This window comes from Saccoglossus kowalevskii, chromosome 13, assembly GCF_978046115.1.
Source record: "Saccoglossus kowalevskii chromosome 13, keSacKowa6.1, whole genome shotgun sequence".
NCBI classification, from domain to species: Eukaryota; Metazoa; Hemichordata; class Enteropneusta; family Harrimaniidae; genus Saccoglossus; species Saccoglossus kowalevskii.
Window position 1 is genome coordinate 23,892,587 of NC_140653.1, and position 18,906 is coordinate 23,911,492.

The 18,906-nt window shown below is 35.2% G+C and overlaps 2 protein-coding genes across 2 annotated transcripts in view; one reads left to right on the forward strand and one right to left on the reverse strand.

The window, feature by feature from the left end:
* Positions 1–18,413, reverse strand: part of LOC100377658 (centlein-like) — a 73,383-nt gene extending 54,970 nt beyond the window's left edge. The window contains exons 1-2 of the mRNA XM_085507097.1: positions 18,288–18,413; positions 5,562–5,626 (exon numbers count right to left, since the gene is read on the reverse strand). Of these exons, the coding sequence (XP_085363223.1) occupies positions 5,562–5,626; positions 18,288–18,312 (90 nt within the window). The 5' untranslated portion in view covers positions 18,313–18,413. The remainder of the gene's footprint in view (positions 1–5,561; positions 5,627–18,287) is intronic.
* Positions 18,414–18,628: 215 nt separating this feature from the next.
* Positions 18,629–18,906, forward strand: part of LOC100378553 (zinc finger protein basonuclin-2-like) — a 44,080-nt gene continuing 43,802 nt past the window's right edge. Inside the window, exon 1 of the mRNA XM_085507100.1 lies at positions 18,629–18,862. Coding sequence (XP_085363226.1) covers positions 18,854–18,862 — 9 coding nt within the window. The 5' untranslated portion in view covers positions 18,629–18,853. The remainder of the gene's footprint in view (positions 18,863–18,906) is intronic.

The window sequence follows — 18,906 nt, forward strand, 5'->3', positions numbered from 1 at the left end:
TTTATTTGCATACATTTGCATATGATATGCCCAAGTTTTGCCATTGGTTGCTTCAGCTAGACATGTGACTTTCCCAGTGAATTATTATTATACACATCAAGCATTTAAGCATATATCTAATATTAACTGTGGCTTTTCTCATATATTTTTACATAATCGGTTGCAGACATGCATGGAATTACTCATTTCCCAAGGGATATGGTACACAATGCATCTAATCTATGTAATAACAGAGGTGTCAAGATAACAAAGCATGGATTCTGATTGTTTGTATTAACAATTGTTATTGTTTAATCTACCGTCTTCTTTGACTGATTATTAGCCACAGGCCTTTTAAAACATACTGTGAATAAAACTTGCATTTTTCGCTTCACTCTTGCTACCAAGGAGTTACTCTTTTCTCCCACCAATTTATAGATGCAATATTTCGTAATTTATTTTTGATTATATTTTTATGGACAAATGGATACAATTTTCCAATGTCTACAGGTTTTCATTAAACTTTTTCTTTATTAAAGCCATTTTTAACACCTTCGAGTCGGCATAACACCCAGTGGCCAGGATGGGAAAACAATATTATCCCACACTGGTGATCCCACTCGATTACCCAATGGCTATGGAAGTGGAAACGATATTATCCCACAACCGGTGATCCCATATAATCACCCAATGGCTATGGATGTGAAAACGATATTATCCCACACTGGTGATTCCACTCAATTACCCAATGGCTATGGAAGTGGAAACGATATTATCCCACAACCGGTGATCCCATATAATCACCCAATGGCTATGGATGTGAAAACGATATTATCCCACACTGGTGATCCCATATAATCACCCAATGGCTATGGATGTGGAAACAATATTATCTCACACTGGTGATCCTACTCAATTACCCAATGGCTATGGATGTGAAAACGATATTATCCCACAACCGGTGATCCCATATAATCACCCAATGGCTATGGATGTGGAAACGATATTATTCCACACTGGTGATCCCACTCAATTACCCAATAGCTATGGATGTGAAAACGATATTATCCCACACTGGTGATCCCATATAATCACCCAATGGCTATGGATATGAAAACGATATTATCCCACACTGGTGATCCCATATAATCACCCAATGGCTATGGATGTGAAAACGATATTATCCCACAACCGGTGATCCCATATAATCACCCAATGGCTATGGATATGAAAACGATATTATGCCACACTGGTGATCCCATATAATCACCCAACGGCTATGGATGTGGAAACGATATTATCCCACACTGGTGATCCTACTCAATTACTCAATGGCTATGGATGTGAAAACGATATTATCCCACAACCGGCGATCCCATATAATCACCCAATGGCTATGGATGTGAAAACGATATTATCCCACACTGGTGATCCCATATAATCACCCAATGGCTATGGATGTGGAAACGATATTATCTCACACTGGTGATCCTACTCAATTACCCAATGGCTATGGATGTGAAAACGATATTATTCCACAACCGGTGATCCCATATAATCACCCAATGGCTATGGATATGAAAACGATATTATCCCACACTGGTGATCCCATATAATCACCCAACGGCTATGGATGTGGAAACGATATTATCCCACACTGGTGATCCTACTCAATTACCCAATGGCTATGGATGTGAAAACGATATTATCCCACAACCGGTGATCCCATATAATCACCCAATGGCTATGGATGTGGAAACGATATTATTCCACACTGGTGATCCCACTCAATTACCCAATAGCTATGGATGTGAAAACGATATTATCCCACACTGGTGATCCCATATAAGAGGTATGTAAATGTGTCGAAATGGGCGTAGTGCGAGTGGTTAGTGCTAGTAGCACTAATCCGAAATAGTACTAGATCTAGTGCTAAAATGGCACTAGATCTAGCGCTAAAATGGCACTAGATCTAGCGCTAAAATGGCACTAGATCTAGTGCTAAAATGGCACTAGATCTAGTGCTAATATGTACATAGTGCGAGTGGCATTGATATCACATTGTCAACGACGTCAATACATCCCGTAATTGTCCGAAAATGAATTAATATTTATGTAAATTGTTGTATCTTTCATTCATTGGAAATGTGCTGCAGTGGGAAAATTGAGAATGTACATGAATGTCATTGTCCACGTTTGTCGTAATCACGGTTACTAAAAGAGACCTTTGAAACAACGCGATCGGCCGGGAAACTAGCTCCACGGACAGTGAAACTGCAGGTCAAACTTCGCAATTTTTACAAATTGTGAATAGATACACTGTATGAAATCGTATTGTGTGGAAGTTTGTGTTTTCAGCTTCGGTGGATATAAACTTGTAACTTGTATGTAAATGGGGGAATTCAGCGTTGATTTTTTTTAAATCGCTGACGTGCCGTTTTATTTCTAGTCGGCGCCACATTTAATGAAAATAGATCTTCAATGAAATTATGATGCCATATATGAACTAAATAAAAAAATTGTATACTCCTAGTCTAAGTCCCGGGTCCCTGTAAAACTCGGTGGATTTTGTGTGTACGGCGACCTGTGAATGGGCATGTCGCTCAGTACCGCTGGGAACCAGACAGAAAATGAACCGTTGTCTGGTTGTCATGACATTGACCTTTGCGGACATAATCAACCAATGATAAAAGTGGATTCACACAATCCTGTTGTTACATTGTACCAAGGAGCATAGACCTTAGAATGTCTATGCAAGGAGGTACTAACGGAAGCAGCGACAACCCCTCTCAAGTGGCCATTTAAGCCTCTTAACTGACTTATTCCCCTTTGTTTCAACCCAAGTTAATCCTGACAAGGACACTGTCAAGCTCATCTTTACACAAGTAACCAGTTAGCGGAATATGATATAACCTCGCCGATTTTTTAACATGACCATATAATATATGTCTAGACACTTTCTCAGCAATAGTATTTTTTAGGAGTCCTATTATTTGTTCTAGACTCTCGAAATTTTGTTCTTGTTACAGTTGCTAATAATTAAAACATGCAAAATCTGTGAAGTTACAAGTTAGTCTGTTGAATTTCCGGTTGTGAAATGCGTATTTTAACCCTTCACAGCTAAACAAACCCAGTGCGCATACGTGATGACCGTAGTTTTGTATAGCGGCGATTTTTCGGCAGTTTTTAAATATTTTGGCGTAATTTTTTAGACATTTCAATCTTTCCGGACGCCTAAAATAGTCTATTTAAGCACCGTCCCTCAACACGGACGGTGACTTAAATTTTTATTCAAGAGCGTGTTTATTGTTACAAGTGTGAATGGGTAAGCTTCATTTGGACAAAGAGCTGCTATCACTGTAAACAATATTAAATTATTCTTCTGATGCTCAGTTCATCTTTTGAAAACAACTATTTTTTGACTTGAAAAAAAAAATCATGCCATTTTCCCATCAAAATCCAAGCCAAAATATCGTACTACAACATCGGCAAATCTCTTCCGCGTTGCGTTCAACCTATTTAAATGAGCTATGGTGATTTGAACACATGGGCATCCTTCAGCATTTTGATTGGTTAATTAGCGATTTGACCTATTAGCTCAACTCATGCAAAAGAAACATGGCGGATACCCATACAGCATTGAACGTTTATATGCGATCGGAATCATTTGCTTACGATGAAACTAAGTGAATTTTATTTGAATTTCATAACAATTCAACGAATTTATTTTTTGTGCATTATTATAATCACTACTGAATAATATTCAACAATTGTGAGACGCAGCATGACCGGATTGCGCAACCATAATCATTTGCTACTACGCAATGCAGTTGTGTTCGTTTTTATTTGAAACTTCGTTGAGAATATACTTTCGTTACCAATAAAATAAAAACAAATGTATTTGAAAAATGACACTGGGCGATATTGTAATGAAATTGCAGGCGGTCTACTTTTTAATTCAACAAGAATTATTAATTATTATTGTTAACTCTGCAATAGTTTCTTTCGTCTTAGGTGGCCCAACTGACGGTGTTGAAAGTCTGCGTAGTTAGATACTTCAATGATGAAAATGGAAGTCCCCAAAAAATATTTGATGATTATTTTTTGAAATTCTGAGCCCAAAATAAGTGCCCACCAGCCGTGAAATCCCCAGGGAGATTTTCGGATGGCTAATTTACGACGGCATATAAAGAAAGTATTATTATGGATATCTCGCGTATATTGCCGATGTTTTATACTGTTTGTAGTTTGAATATGAAAGTGGTTGTTGATGCCCCTCCTATTATTCGACGTCGTTGACAATGCGATAACAATGCCACTCGCACTGTGCACATTTTAGCACTAGATCTAGTACTTTTTCGGATTAGTGCTACTAGCACTAACCACTCGCACTACGCCCATTTCGACACATTTACATACATGGTCATTGACAATGCGATAACAATGCCACTCGCACTGTGCACATTTTAGCACTAGATCTAGTGCCATTTTAGCACTAGATCTAGTGCCATTTTAGCACTAGATCTAGTACTTTTTCGGATTAGTGCTACTAGCACTAACCACTCGCACTACGCCCATTTCGACACATTTACATACATGCATATAATCACCCAATGGCTATGGATATGAAAACGATATTATCCCACACTGGTGATCCCATATAATCACCCAACGGCTATGGATGTGAAAACGATATTATCCCACTCTGGCGATCCCATATAATCACCCAATGGCTATGGATGTGAAAACGATATTATCCCACACTGGCGATCCCATATAATCACCCAATGGCTATGGATGTGAAAACGATATTATCCCACACTGGTGATCCCATATAATCACCCAATGGCTATGGATGTGAAAACGATATTATCCCACACTGGTGATCCCATATAATCACCCAATGGCTATGGATGTGAAAACGATATTATCCCACACTGGCGATCCCATATAATCACCCAATGGCTATGGATGTGAAAACGATATTATCCCACACTGGTGATCCCATATAATCACCCAATGGCTATGGATGTGAAAACGATATTATCCAACAACTGCTAATCCAACACAATCACACAATGGTTACATGTATGGATGTGGAAACAATATGATCCCATACCCATGCAAACCTCCAGTGGCCAGGAATGTGAGAAAATGATGTTTGAATAATTGAGTTGCAATCTCAAGGATTAACAGCTTTGTACAAAATCCAAAAGTACAGTACACCACTATTTTTTGAGAGCCAAACACCGTGACTGTAGCAAAATTTACTACTGATACTCCTCAAATTATCAAATCCTGACAAAAGCAGATAGCAAAAATTTCAATTTCACTCACATTATTTCAAAAATATTCTGGGATAAATGACAAATTTAACAACAATTTTTTGTCGCAGAAAACGATAAAGTTGTTTTGAAAAAGCATGAAGGATTATATTCATACCACGTGGCATGATGGGTATTTTGAATTCCCAAACCGACGGAATAATTACTGTGTTTTCAGTGTTGTCATTATATTTGCGTCTCTGATTTCACCTTTTCAATAAGAAGATTACAACTGATGTGATAATCTTGTATGCATACCTGACACTGTGCCAACTCGTCTGCCAGGGCTTGATTTTCCGCTCGGAGTCGCGAGATTTCAGCATCTGAAAAGAAAAGAAAACAAAAAAGAAGCTAAAAATGGATTCATATTAAAAATAAAAAAAAGGATGAAATAAGTAAATCATAATACATTATATTCAGATTCAATGAGTATTATTCTCCAATGGGAAGAGAAATATGACGCCTCATAATCATTCATTCTGAAGTCATTTCGCAAATTGTACTCCTAAATACCATCTGAGTAACAGTACAAACATTGCTGCAACGGGGGAATTACAGAAAGAGAGCTCAAACTCCATAGGGAAATATTATCTTATTAAGGCAATGATAATCTACATATTATCCCGTGGCAAAATTCTGATTGCAACTCCAGTGCCTTATACAGTGTCATGTAAAAAAAGATGTTCCAAGCCAGGTTAGGTCTATGGAATAGGATAGTCAATGCTTAAGCTCAGGAAAGTGTTTTCCTATTTTTTATTCCTTCTAGTGTTATTTGTCAAATAAGAAGGGGAGGAAAAGGGAGTTAATACAGTGCAACTCCAGTAAAGTCACAATTTAATGTAATATTTTGCTTCATCCCACAAGGACCAGAATCTGAATAATATTACTGCTCATCTTTTATTTTATCCATAAAAGTTGTGGTTGACGATTAAAGATGCCCATATATATATATATATATATATATATATATATATATATATATATACAATGTATATATGCAAGTATTCCAACTCATATACTCAGATGAAGAAAACACAGACCCCCCCCCCCTTCAAACTCATCCTGTACTCCTGCAATAATGGTTACCATGGTAACACTCTTATCAGTTCTTCGCCAGTATTTTAGTCACAGAGTAAGTTTAAAAGCATTTCTCTGTTGTCCCAACATGCCCCGAGGAGCTATGATTGGAAGAGGGTCGTGATTAGAATTCCATCATTTATCACAACTACGAGAGCGAGCCAGCCAGCAGATATTGCACGACTAACTGCTTTCAAGACAGATCCTTGTTCGGGGAGTTGTTTCTGCGTTCTGGTCATTTGTCATGTCTGCTATATTCACCATGGAATAGCGGGACACGGTTGACAAGACTTGTTCATATCAGAGTAAAGTCACTCTCTAACCAGTATTAGATAATTGCTGCAAATCTAATTATTTTTATTACCTGTCATACGCATACCACACTCACGATAATCAGCGTAGTGTCACATGATATATAAGGGCGACTCTAAAGCTAATTTTCTATATATATGACTTTATCCATAATTCATATTATTTGAGTATTTAATTCCTAATATCAACAATGTTTATAAAAGTATAATGATGAATATACTGATAATTTTCACTCAACTCTCTGGCTGGTGATTAAGCATATTCAAGTACGCCTGGTTTCTATGCCTCTAATACTCATATTATATTAACTAAAGATTTTCTTTATCTACAGTAATTACAAAATACCATGTCCAGTACTTCACAATACAGTTTTAACCAGTACACTAACATAATTTTTCTTGACAAATTTTGATGACAATTTATTTCTGTAATTTTCTGAAAATGTATGTTCATAGTCCCTCAACACCCGGTTAGGAAACACTATTGTTCTAAGGTGTGAATCGCCCGAGTCCCAGGTACAGTGCGTGTTTCGCTTGTGGGGAGAGAGCGGTGATGTCATAGCATTATTTCAGAGCTCGTTCAAAGCACATCCGTTCAGTGTACGTCGACAAATCTTGCATGTTTTTGAGCAAATTCAGTAAATTTTATTTAAAGTTACAAACCTCTGTGTGATCATATCGGTTTCGGAAAAAGGCACATGTAGTTTTAAAGTCCATATTCATTATAGATAACGAAAAAAAAGATTTTGATTTTCAAACTGTAGCTGCCATGTTTATTCATTTAATATTACTGTATGCGTTACGGCAATAATACCACGAAAGTTTCAACCCTGGTGAATCGCGTTACCACCCCCAAAACAATCACAGTCGTTATCAATTTGTGATTTGATACTTTAATTTTCGAACAATATTTTTAGTGCCGGGAAGGTGTTCATTTCAGTCATTTATTTTCGATACCTACTATTGTCGCCATTATGCTCAGTATCCGATTGTATCGACCTTCGTATATGCACATTTCAGTTTATACTATCATATAGTTAGTACAGTTTGGAGGTTAGATATCCTAAAAAATGGCAAATATTATTTCCATTGCTGTTCTCTTATTTTTTCATTCGTTTTTTTTCCAGTTAAAAATTCAGTCTTGTTTGAAGCCATACACGACGACGGTGGTGACGACGATGCATATAACCTGCATCTAAATACCGGGGTCCTTCTTTCATTATGTCATCCCATTCAATATCACTGTCGACGAAATCGTCGTGTTTTCCCCGCATTTTGTTAAAATAAAATGCTCAGAAGTCAGAAAGTTGAAATTTTCACAGCAGTGAAACGTGAAAATAAAGTTGTGTACGCCTGCGCAGAAATGAATTGCGAGGTATTCTGAGTGAAAATGATGTCATACTATATGCTAATTTTATGTTAATGTAGACAGTGTGGGGATTACCGGTAGGCTAATTTTACGAATGCGAAACACGCATTGTGACAATAGAATTCGGAGCGTTTCCTAACCAGGTGTGGAGGGGACTGTGGTTTGTTAAATGTTCATTTTGGACACAAATCTGTATTACAGGTTTTGACCAAACATTTCTGAAGATTTCATTGGCCTACATGTTGGAAGCCAGCACAAACGTGCAAAGACTGAAAAAATTTCTTGAACAAAACAGGGAGCTAAATTTATTTCCATGGTAACTAGTGATTTTAATTTTTTTTCTTTTCCTGGTATGTTTCAATGATGGCCATTTTGAGATAAACTTTTGAAATCAAGTCACCCCTACTTTTTTTGATATGGAATGGGTTGTTCCACAAATTAAAAAATGTTCTCTCTCAAACCGCCAATGTCTTGTGGTCCAGCAGAAAGTTACTGTAAAATGCTTTAATTTGGTGAATCATGCGAGTCAGTGAAAATGGCAAAGTGTTATTGAAGTACAAATTTTAGTAGAATGTCATAAAGTAAAATAGACTTTCCTGAATTGAGTTCCAAGCGACAACACACGCTGAAAACGCAAGGGCTCATGGGTAGATGCTTGTTTGTAAACAATGACACGCTATGACCATCTGACGCATGCGCAGGTGACGACTCCCCCTCTTTAAATCATCAAATCGCATAAAAATTTGAATAGCGCACAAAAGTAAACAATTTACAGTAATTCCCATCATCTGTGATGTGTGCACTTGGAGTTTGACTTTGGTTCTCCACTGAATTTAAAATCAAAGAGGTTTATCCGTATTCAATCAAGAAAATGATACGTGCCTTTAAAGCAAGATGTAACAAAACTCAACAATACTGATAAAGGGTTGAATTTATGACACAAACAATGAATAAGATTACATAATAAACAGAACATCACAATTTCAAAATACGAGTGGACAGAAGAAATAACCAACAATACAATTGTAGGCAGACTTAAAGTGCCTGTGCAATGTCCACCCACACGCTTCCCATTTTAGATCTGTGCCCCACTGAAGTGGGCAATTATTGATTTTTTTGCTGAAAATGATTACTCGTATCCAAGTAAATTTGAGATATTTCCCGTGCTATAGCCACGCCCACCTATCCTGAAACGGTCGACTGTTTCCGGATTTCCGACTCTCGCCGAAAGTGCGCCACCAAATGCAAAAATATGAGAGGAAGCCATACCCCTGGGCCGTACTTTTATATCACACTGTCATTCAACGTACAACTGTACTTTTAAACGATATACATTTTTTAATTGGAGTTTCTTTTGTCTAATTTATTTTATTTTTGAGAGAGCGAATTTTTAGAAGTTGTTTTCACAACAAACTTTTATGATGGTTAAACGTTGTGGTGTGGGCGGTTGCAGTAATGCGTATAGTCATAGTGTAAGTATTTCCACGTTTCCAATCGATTCGAAGGTGCGAAATCGGTGGACGAAAGCCGTGAAAATAACGAGAAAAGGTTGGGGTGGACTTCCTCGTAACAGCGTCATATGCAGTGTCCACTTCACCTCAGATTCTTTTTTTTTTTTTTGAAAAACTGTCCTTGTCCATGACAAAACAACTAGGTTTTAACGAGAAACGCCGACAATACAAAACGTTTTCGAAAAAATAGATTCCAGACCAGTTCATGATCACTGAGACGGATTTCAGAAGGAAGAGAGACGTCGAGTATGTGTTTCAAATGATTTGATTTTTTTGCGATCCTGATTATCGCTTTATAGAGACCAACCATGTTATGTAAAAAGGTAGCAGTAATTTTGATAATGACATGAAAACGAAGCGTTGGACAAACAGGAAATTACGCAGCCCTCAGGCTGTTTTCATTTTCGCAGGCTAAAAGTGTCTGAATTGTTCGGTTATTGGTGTTAAATGTTGAATTCACACCTTTGTTGCCTTTACTTGCAGCTTGATCGGCGTAATAATTTACGGAATAAGAATCCGGGCTTGAGCAGTCAATGTATTTTTTTAATATGATGTCATAATCATGAAAATCACGTTAAATCCACTCTGAATTTGTCTGTATGTAAGTCGCTCTCAATAATTTTTGTTATCCAATTAAACGCCGCCATTCACGCACTTGTCCCCCTCATGACCCGACGCGTTCACCCATTACAACGCGGCAGTCATTTATTCAGTAACTGTGTTTTGTCGTTTTTTTAAAATTATTTCTCTATTTTATAAATCAATAATGTCTAGTAACCTGCTAAATAACAAGACGATTCAGCCGTCAAATTCGATTTTGTCCAATGCCGGAGTCCAGCGACAGTGTACAAACGTGCTCCGGTGACGGTGACGACCACGGTGACTAGCGACACCAGACCGGTCATATTTCGCATCTGACTCAACCCCATGCAACAAACTTGATACTATGTGTTCATTATGGTCCATTCTTCCTCGACGAACAAGTACATAAGTGGCAATTTAGTCAAAGACGAGAAAACAGCACAAGAAATTTGCCTTATGTACACGTATCGGCAATGCAAGCTGCCCAGCGACTTCCCTTTCTGACGTCACAAGGGGAATTTCTGTATGCAAATGAGAAGCTAATGAGGAGCCTCATTTTAAAATACACAAAAATAAAGTTTCCGTAGACTGAGTTAAAAACACATTTTTTCACTTATTATTTATTTTATGCTTAGAAACATAAAAATTAACAATATTTCTGTATCAATGGATAATTTTAGGTGTGAAAATAGCAGCCATTTCACAGGCACTTTAAACAAATGTTTACTTTCTAAGTGGTAGAGGATTTCTGCACATAGCATTAGTGTTGTGAAATGCAGGTGATGTTGACATGTTAATGTAAGTTAATTTTGTTTTCAGAGAACTACGAGGCAATGTTCATCAAACTATCAGCCCTCTACATTGCGAGCAACAGTTATGTGGCTCGCCAAATGCGAACAAATAAAACTATGGCAAGAGAATAAGAAATATAAGCAGGAACAAAAAATGAAATGGATGAAAATTTAGTAAAATATACAGGATATTTTAATAGGAAGTAAAAATATGTCGAAAATACTTCCTTAGATTTTATAGTAAAATCAACTTATCCTTTGATATCAGGGATTCAATATCAGTGGTCGGTTTTCGGTTACGTTCAAAACATCTTAAATATTCATTTTGCAGGGTAATATTATTGTCCAATAGAAACAAAGCGTGACACACAGACTGTCATGTTTATAACTACACTTTTCGAAACCTTTAAGCTTCTATCTTTGTAATTTCTGTTTATTTTTTCATTTTACAGACAGTAACCAATTCATTACATGATTACAGTGGTCCAGTCAAGGTCCCTAAAAAGTCATCCCCTGAATTCTAACCACATTCATGTACATGTATAAGACTAATTTTTGTGAGCACTGCTGTATACATGTACATCAAAGTTTTTCATCATGTCACAAATGAATTATATACTGTAGAATACTTTATTTTCGCTTGGGATTTATTTTAGCTATTCTCACTGAAGGGATGATTCCGTGAAAAGAAAATCCAGCGAATATACTTTTTTTCCTATATTTCACATTAAACTCATCAAAAAACAGTGAAAATAAATTCCATACAAAACGCCCAAAAAGCCTTTTCAGCGAAAATTAATTCCAGGGAAAATAAAGTATTCCACAGTATAACTTTAATATCATTTTGTTGACATTGTAAATCATACATAAGATTGAAATCAATATGTATAAATGTTACTATTTTTTTTTCTTGTATTGTGAATAAGTTGAAATTGTTGACTCTATTAAAATAGTTGCCTTGCCTTGGCAACCAACATTTATTTACAAGAAACCAGCTGATTACATCATTCTTGGCTAGGTTCCCAAAATAAATTGGGGGCCAGCATGCTCCTAACAATGAATTCTAATGTAGAGGGTTGACTATGGTGACCCATGTGGTTCAGTTGTCTCAAAATAGCTTACCGGTAGGACATTTTTTCCCAAAGGACAACAAGCGTCATGGGACATATCTAATTATTTGCCATATTTTGAGTGTAAAACAGTAAATTAAACAGAAAACTTAGGCCATGTGTCTGAAATAATTGTACAAAATTAGAACATTTTGAAAAAATACCAGCAAATTGCTGATGTCCAGTGAGCACTCGAATTACTGGACCCAATGCAGTGATGAATGATATAAGAAATGAGTAATTTTTAGTTTTAATTCGCCCACTTATACCAGATTAACTGGACGCTATGATATACCCTAATAAAATACTCTAAACTAATTGCTATGCTAATTGATTCCACTGATATTACAATATTCTAATTGTTATGGTAATTTATAATTTATTTTGTACATGTGCAGAACATCATACATTTATATTAAATTTTTTAGACTTCGTTATCCTGTAGCAATCCATTATGTAGTCTTGAAGCCATACACAACGACGGTGGTGGTGACCATGCATTAACTGTTTCAATGCCAATGTCAACTTTTGTAACCTTTCACCAAATTAACATTTTGTCCATATTTATTTTCAAAATAGTGGATCAAGATATAAAGGCAATGAGAAGTAATGTCAGTTTGGTCCAAAACTAATTAATAAACAAATTATAGATCCCATCAACCCAACTAGAAATGCTACTATCAAAGACAGGTGACTGGTGTGTACTCGACTGTGGAAACAAAACCCTGTGACTGATGCAAAGACGGCATCTATTAACTAGCACAATTATTGAGCGATCTTTTAATACAATGGAATACAAGTACAACTATTTTGTAGTAAGACTCCTCAACTCCACCAACAATTTGAGTGTTTGACATACTGCTAGCAGAAAAGTGAAGTCAATCACCCTAGAGATTACAGCTCAATATACTGTAACTTTTGAACTTTTAAGAACTTATTCTATATTTTTTGGAGGGGGGGGGACTTGTTAATATATCTGCACAAAGTTGAATTTTGGAGACATTCTTTTGAAATAAACAAATAAAAAAAAACAAAAAAAAAACATGCTAACTATTCATCACAACTCTCCATCTTTAAATTAAGTTCCTATAAGCGTGGATCAAAAACTCACCATCCGTGACCATGTGCTTGCAAGCACATCATAACACGCACCTCTTTTCACATAATACTAGTAACTTCTTAGGCATCATCATTTATTCTGCATTTTGACTATTTTTATGTATTTTTTCCGCAACTTTGTTGAAAATTTTGGACCAAATGGGCATTATTTCTATGTGGCTATAAGCCTTGATCGAAATTTTCGAAAAAATGTGAAAAAAAATTGAAAGTAAAATTATTTTGTGAAAAGTGTCTATTGGCGCTCATAGATTCAATGAAATGTATGACACTTAAAGCACTACAGTCGTCAAACCTTGTCGCGTTCGATATGAGACCCATAGCACCGATACAGCATCTGTAATACATCTTGTTTGTTTACATGAAAATTTAACTGCGCAACAACTGTATATTTTCATGCATTACAATAAATAACACATAAGCATTCATAGTGAGTAATAATTAAACTTTAGAAAACTGGTGATATATAACATATTTCAAATTTTTGCAAAATATTTCATGGTTCACCATATTCGTATACTTCAGCACTTTCCTAATTGCAATATACTGCAATAAAACCGATCAAAAAATCTTATCAAAATTTTCCAAGCTCAAAGATTAGTATTTTAAATTGAGGTGAATTTACAAAATATTTCACCCCAGGCAAAAAGCACATGATATGCAACAGCTGAACGTTTCAAGTGACTTTTAAAGGTATTTCACAGGACACATCAAGTTCATGGATGAAGAATTAATTGATCATTAAATTCTAATCAGCATGGTTAAATAGATTTCTATCAGGTTGATTAAATAGTTAGTAATCTGTCCACTTATTAAGGACATTATTAACAGGACACTGGAGAGTAGACAGAAATTAACGCTAAACTTGCTTCTTGACTGTTAAACAAGTTTTGTTTTTGTGTTACGTTGGTTTGAATCAAATTGGAGATTACGTAATTTACTTCTTGTTTTTCGCATGAATACATATCATTCGTAGACAAATACCGTATTTACTCTATTAGAAGTACACATGAACTAAACATTGTATTTTCTACAAGCTGAATCAAGTGCTACTAATAAAATTAATATTGTAATGAAAAAAAAATCACCTGATAAAAATTCAAGAAACAAGGAAAATGACAAAATTTGCTGTATATCTTTATTTTTGCACTACTTTGTTTTTTTTTCACATCTTGAAATTTCACTTTGTCACATAGACTGGAAATTCATATGGTGTTTAGTAATACATATATTGAGACAAATCCTAATATTGATGTTTAGAATTGATATTTAATATCTTCACTTTTTGGTAAGATTTCCATTATATTTAATGCAGCTCTAATATAAGCACACATACCAGAGTTACATGTATATTGTATAATTTAAACTCCTACAATTATTATGATTAGAAAAGACATACTGTAAAATATTATTTTTTAACTGGAATTAATTTAAATTTCGCTGAAAAGACTTTTTGGGTGTTTTGTATGGAATTTACTTTCACTGATTTATTGACGAGATGAATGTAAAATATACGGAAAAAGTGTATATTCACTGCATTTTATTTTCACTGAATCATCTATTCAGCGAAAATAAATTCCAAGTGAAAATAAAGCATTTCACGGTAGTATTAGGACAAGTCTAAATCTTGAATACAATTTGTTATTCAATCTGCCAGCGATAACATTACTCTCAGACTTCCAGGATTAAGACATTTCCAGGAAAGGCCTAGTGAATTTATGATGTAAAAAGTACAGTTGTTTTTATGCTAGTTAGAAAACTATTAACCCAAATATACATGATTTTGGTTGGTCCTAATACTGGTGAGAATAAGTTGTTTTGTTATTATGTAATATGCAAATAGAGAGAAAAACATTTCAGTTACACACAGCATGGAACTATAAACCATAGTTCCATGCACACAGTGTCTGTCTGGATTCCCAATCTTAACATTGTTTATATGTATAAGTGTAAAACTTGAGTTCTTAAATTGCATTGTGGGTGTATCATAGTGAGTATGTAAGTATCAGGTAGGACAGACTGACACAGGTGAGAGGAGGCGGAGTAAACCATTATATGGGAAACATATGATATTATGACAATTTTATGAAATGGGCATAACATGTTAACATGATAACATGTTATCAAACACAATGGCTGCCAGATGTCCATAACTAGTAACAAAATGGCTGCCAGTTGTCCATAAGCTGCTAACTAGTAAAAATGAGAAGCCAATTTAAAAGCCCTCCAAAAAATTCTTGATTTGTTGAGAAAAATGTTAAAAAAAATGACAAAGCACAAATAAAGAGGGGGATTCTCAACCATGTTTCCATGAAAACATCGACTTTGCAATTTGTTCACCCATAAAGTTAATTCCTACTCAGGTGGCCATCTTGAATTGAAAATCAAAATACTATATTTACATTATTAGAAGCACATGTGCTTTATTATTTATTAAAGTTAGTCTATGGTCAAAATAAGAAATATTTCTATGACCAACTGAGGTTTATAAATTTACAAACTAGCAAAGATATTTTAAGTTTTTTTTTTCAAAATTTCAAACAACCGATCACAAGGATTAACTTTCAGGAAAATTCTGTGTCAAAGTAAAAATTACTGTCTACACCTTTATAAAAAATCTCCCTCCAATAATCAGTATGGAAATACTGTAGTGTGAGTTTCACTAACTAGCTCCAGATTGATACGTACTGTCAACATTTACAAATAGAGGTGATGTCGGGTTAATCAGTGCATCAACACATGCGTCAAATTTACACATCTTCTGTACACACTACTGCCTCTTCTATTTGTCCCAATGGAGCCATGGATCAACCAGGTAATTCTCAAAAGAGCAATCAGTCTCGTGTACATTTCATACCTCTGATAAATTTCACCAGTATATGACTGGTATCTCACAATGATATCTGTGTATTTTTCTTGACCTGATTGTCACAGACTTCTCTTTCACTTGACTAGACATATTTTATATTTTTATTCGATTCGAAAATCACTCATTCATGTCGAATATTTTACAAGCATGACTGATATTATATACATTTACGGGGGGGGGGGCAATTCTATAGTTGATTTATATTTAAAATTAATTAAATATTTTATTTTAATTTGTTAAAATCTAATTTTATATTATTTTATTATGATTTATCAACATTTTGAAATAATGTTAAGTACTGTAATTAATTCAGGCTCAACGAAAGCGCAAGCAATCGAGAAAATGAGCGTCTAGCAAAGAAATATATTATACATGAATCACTTTAAAGTACTGTACCATAGTTTGAAACCTCACTTACAATATGCATAAATTTGCATACCAGATAATGTGATAACCAGGTGAAAAATTTTCATTTCAGATGTTTTCCCTTCATTTTTTTTTTATGTATTTTTTTTTTTATAATTCCTTTGTAATTAGTGACTAAATGAAAATAATTTAGCATTGACTTCAGGTCTTTGAAAATGTATGCATGATACGTTTTGAACCAAATGCTGATGCATATTTTCACGGCGCAGTATGTTCTATTGTTCGATGTCTAATAAATAATAATCATAAATATCAGAGTAAAAAGAATCAGTTCTGAAAATCTGCATCATGTAGTCAAGGTACCAGTTTTGACATTTGCGTTTTACTGTAAATTATTTTGTTTTCACTTCAAATTTATTTTTCGCTATATTGCTGAAGGGATAAATCAGTGAAACGTAAATCCAGTGAAAATACCTCATCCCTTATATTTTACATTTCACAAAATCAATAAAAAGAATTTTCGTACAAAAAAAAATTTCCAGCTAAAATAAACAAAATTCAAAATTAATGCTTTTAATCAAGTTGATTGACAGTTTTAATCTGTATTTAAGGCAATAATTAGCTGAGTATAGTGACCTTACAAAAATGATCTGGAATTGGAATTGAACAGGGATTTCTACAGGAATTCGAATCAGGATCCAGAAGGAATCCCATTCAAAGTTAAATCCTATAAAAATCATAATCATGCCCCATAGGAATCCTACACAAGTCTTATCGGACTATGAATGGTATACCTATACGATTCTTACACAAGTTCAATGGTAGATGGGATTCCTCTAGAAATCCTACTCAGTCTCACTAGATAAAGCCTGGAGTTCCTATGTGAATCAATGTTCAAAATCGCATTAGATTATAGAAATCCTTTACAAAGACAAAGCAGCTAATACATTGTATGTGTTACGTCATCATTTGAATCTGAACTACTCAGTTTCTTATTAGTTTTTAATCTTTTGCCCTCAAGGATGGATGCGACTAACACACTTTTTGACACAGCAATTTTTTTTTATGAAATTTTGCTCTAAGTCAGAGTGTGACTATTTGTAAGTTGTGAAAAACTCTTAGGATACCCAAATCTCAGTTGTAATTTTTTTCACTAATTTCCAATTTCAAATGAATGAGTATGGCTTAACTCAAAGGAAACAAATCATGAAGTGGTTATTTTTTATTGAAAAAAGTTTTTAGAACCTCTGATTTATTGGTTATTTTAATCATTTTGCTTGCAGCATATCAAGAATTTGTGGAACTTAGTTTTCTGTGTTTTTGCTAGTTATTATAGTATGCTCTAGTAGCAGCACATTAAATGAGCTTATGTGAATGATGTACAAGTGTGTGTTTTTTTCAATATTAGTCATATTTTAATGCTCCGGTATACAACAAATGTGTGCTTCTATATTGGAGATTCACTTCGCTTGGCAAATATGATATTCCGTAACTTTAAAGCACTTTAAATTCACATTTGGAAAGGGTCAGCTTCAAGCAAAACGCATAATATTTGTCGTTAACCAGGAGTCAATTAAATTTGGAATGTGGCATCATCAATGGCATACAGTTGAATCTTGAAATGAAAAATGGAGTCACAACATCACTTAGTAATAATTTATCTTGTGCGAGTGGCTATGATGACAAGTATCATCGTTAACTGCCACTTTTATATCGCCATTTGGAGTCCCTGTTTACTATACAGGTAATCTGTAGCGAGATTAGCTGAGAAAATGACAACCGCCGCAGAGCTGGGGTCATAGGTTACAGTCACCTGTAACGTCCCGTAGTTTGCTTGATGAGAAACATCAGCATGTTACATGAGTTTGCACGTAGCATCTTACCTTTTGAGCGTTCTGGTGATGCCATAATTAATAGAGATTTCTGGATGCACGCAGTGAATAATGACGCTGACTTTGTCTAACTGGAAAGCGATGAGCACGTTACAACTTGATCACTGCTCAGTGCTGGGAGTCAAAGACTTGAGAATGCGTCCACAGCGTTTACAACGCGGTATTGTTAGTTACATACGTAGTATATACACGCATAAAATATATCCACATGTGGACGATGCCGTCAATGTACAGTACAGCCAAAATAATACAACCGATTACGCAAATGCAAGACTAAATACGAGAAAAAATGCGTTTGTTTACAGTCGTTGTGCTTTTGAATACACGCGCAATACCGTAAAACAGGACTTCCTAGCATACGCCAAAAGGTCGTCGTAATTAGTTTGCTCATTCGTATTACTAATTTCATTAAAGGGAAACTACGACATTGTCACTGCAAAATTACAGTTGAAGTTTTTAATCGAAAGTGTCAAAAACAATTTCATATAATATCGCCTTCCATCTTGGCAACGCAGTTTGACGTAAATTCGTTGACGTCTTACGGTTGTGTTTCAAACATGGCGGCGGTAAGTGGTCCTTTTATTTTTCCCGCCAGTGTTAGTAATTACGA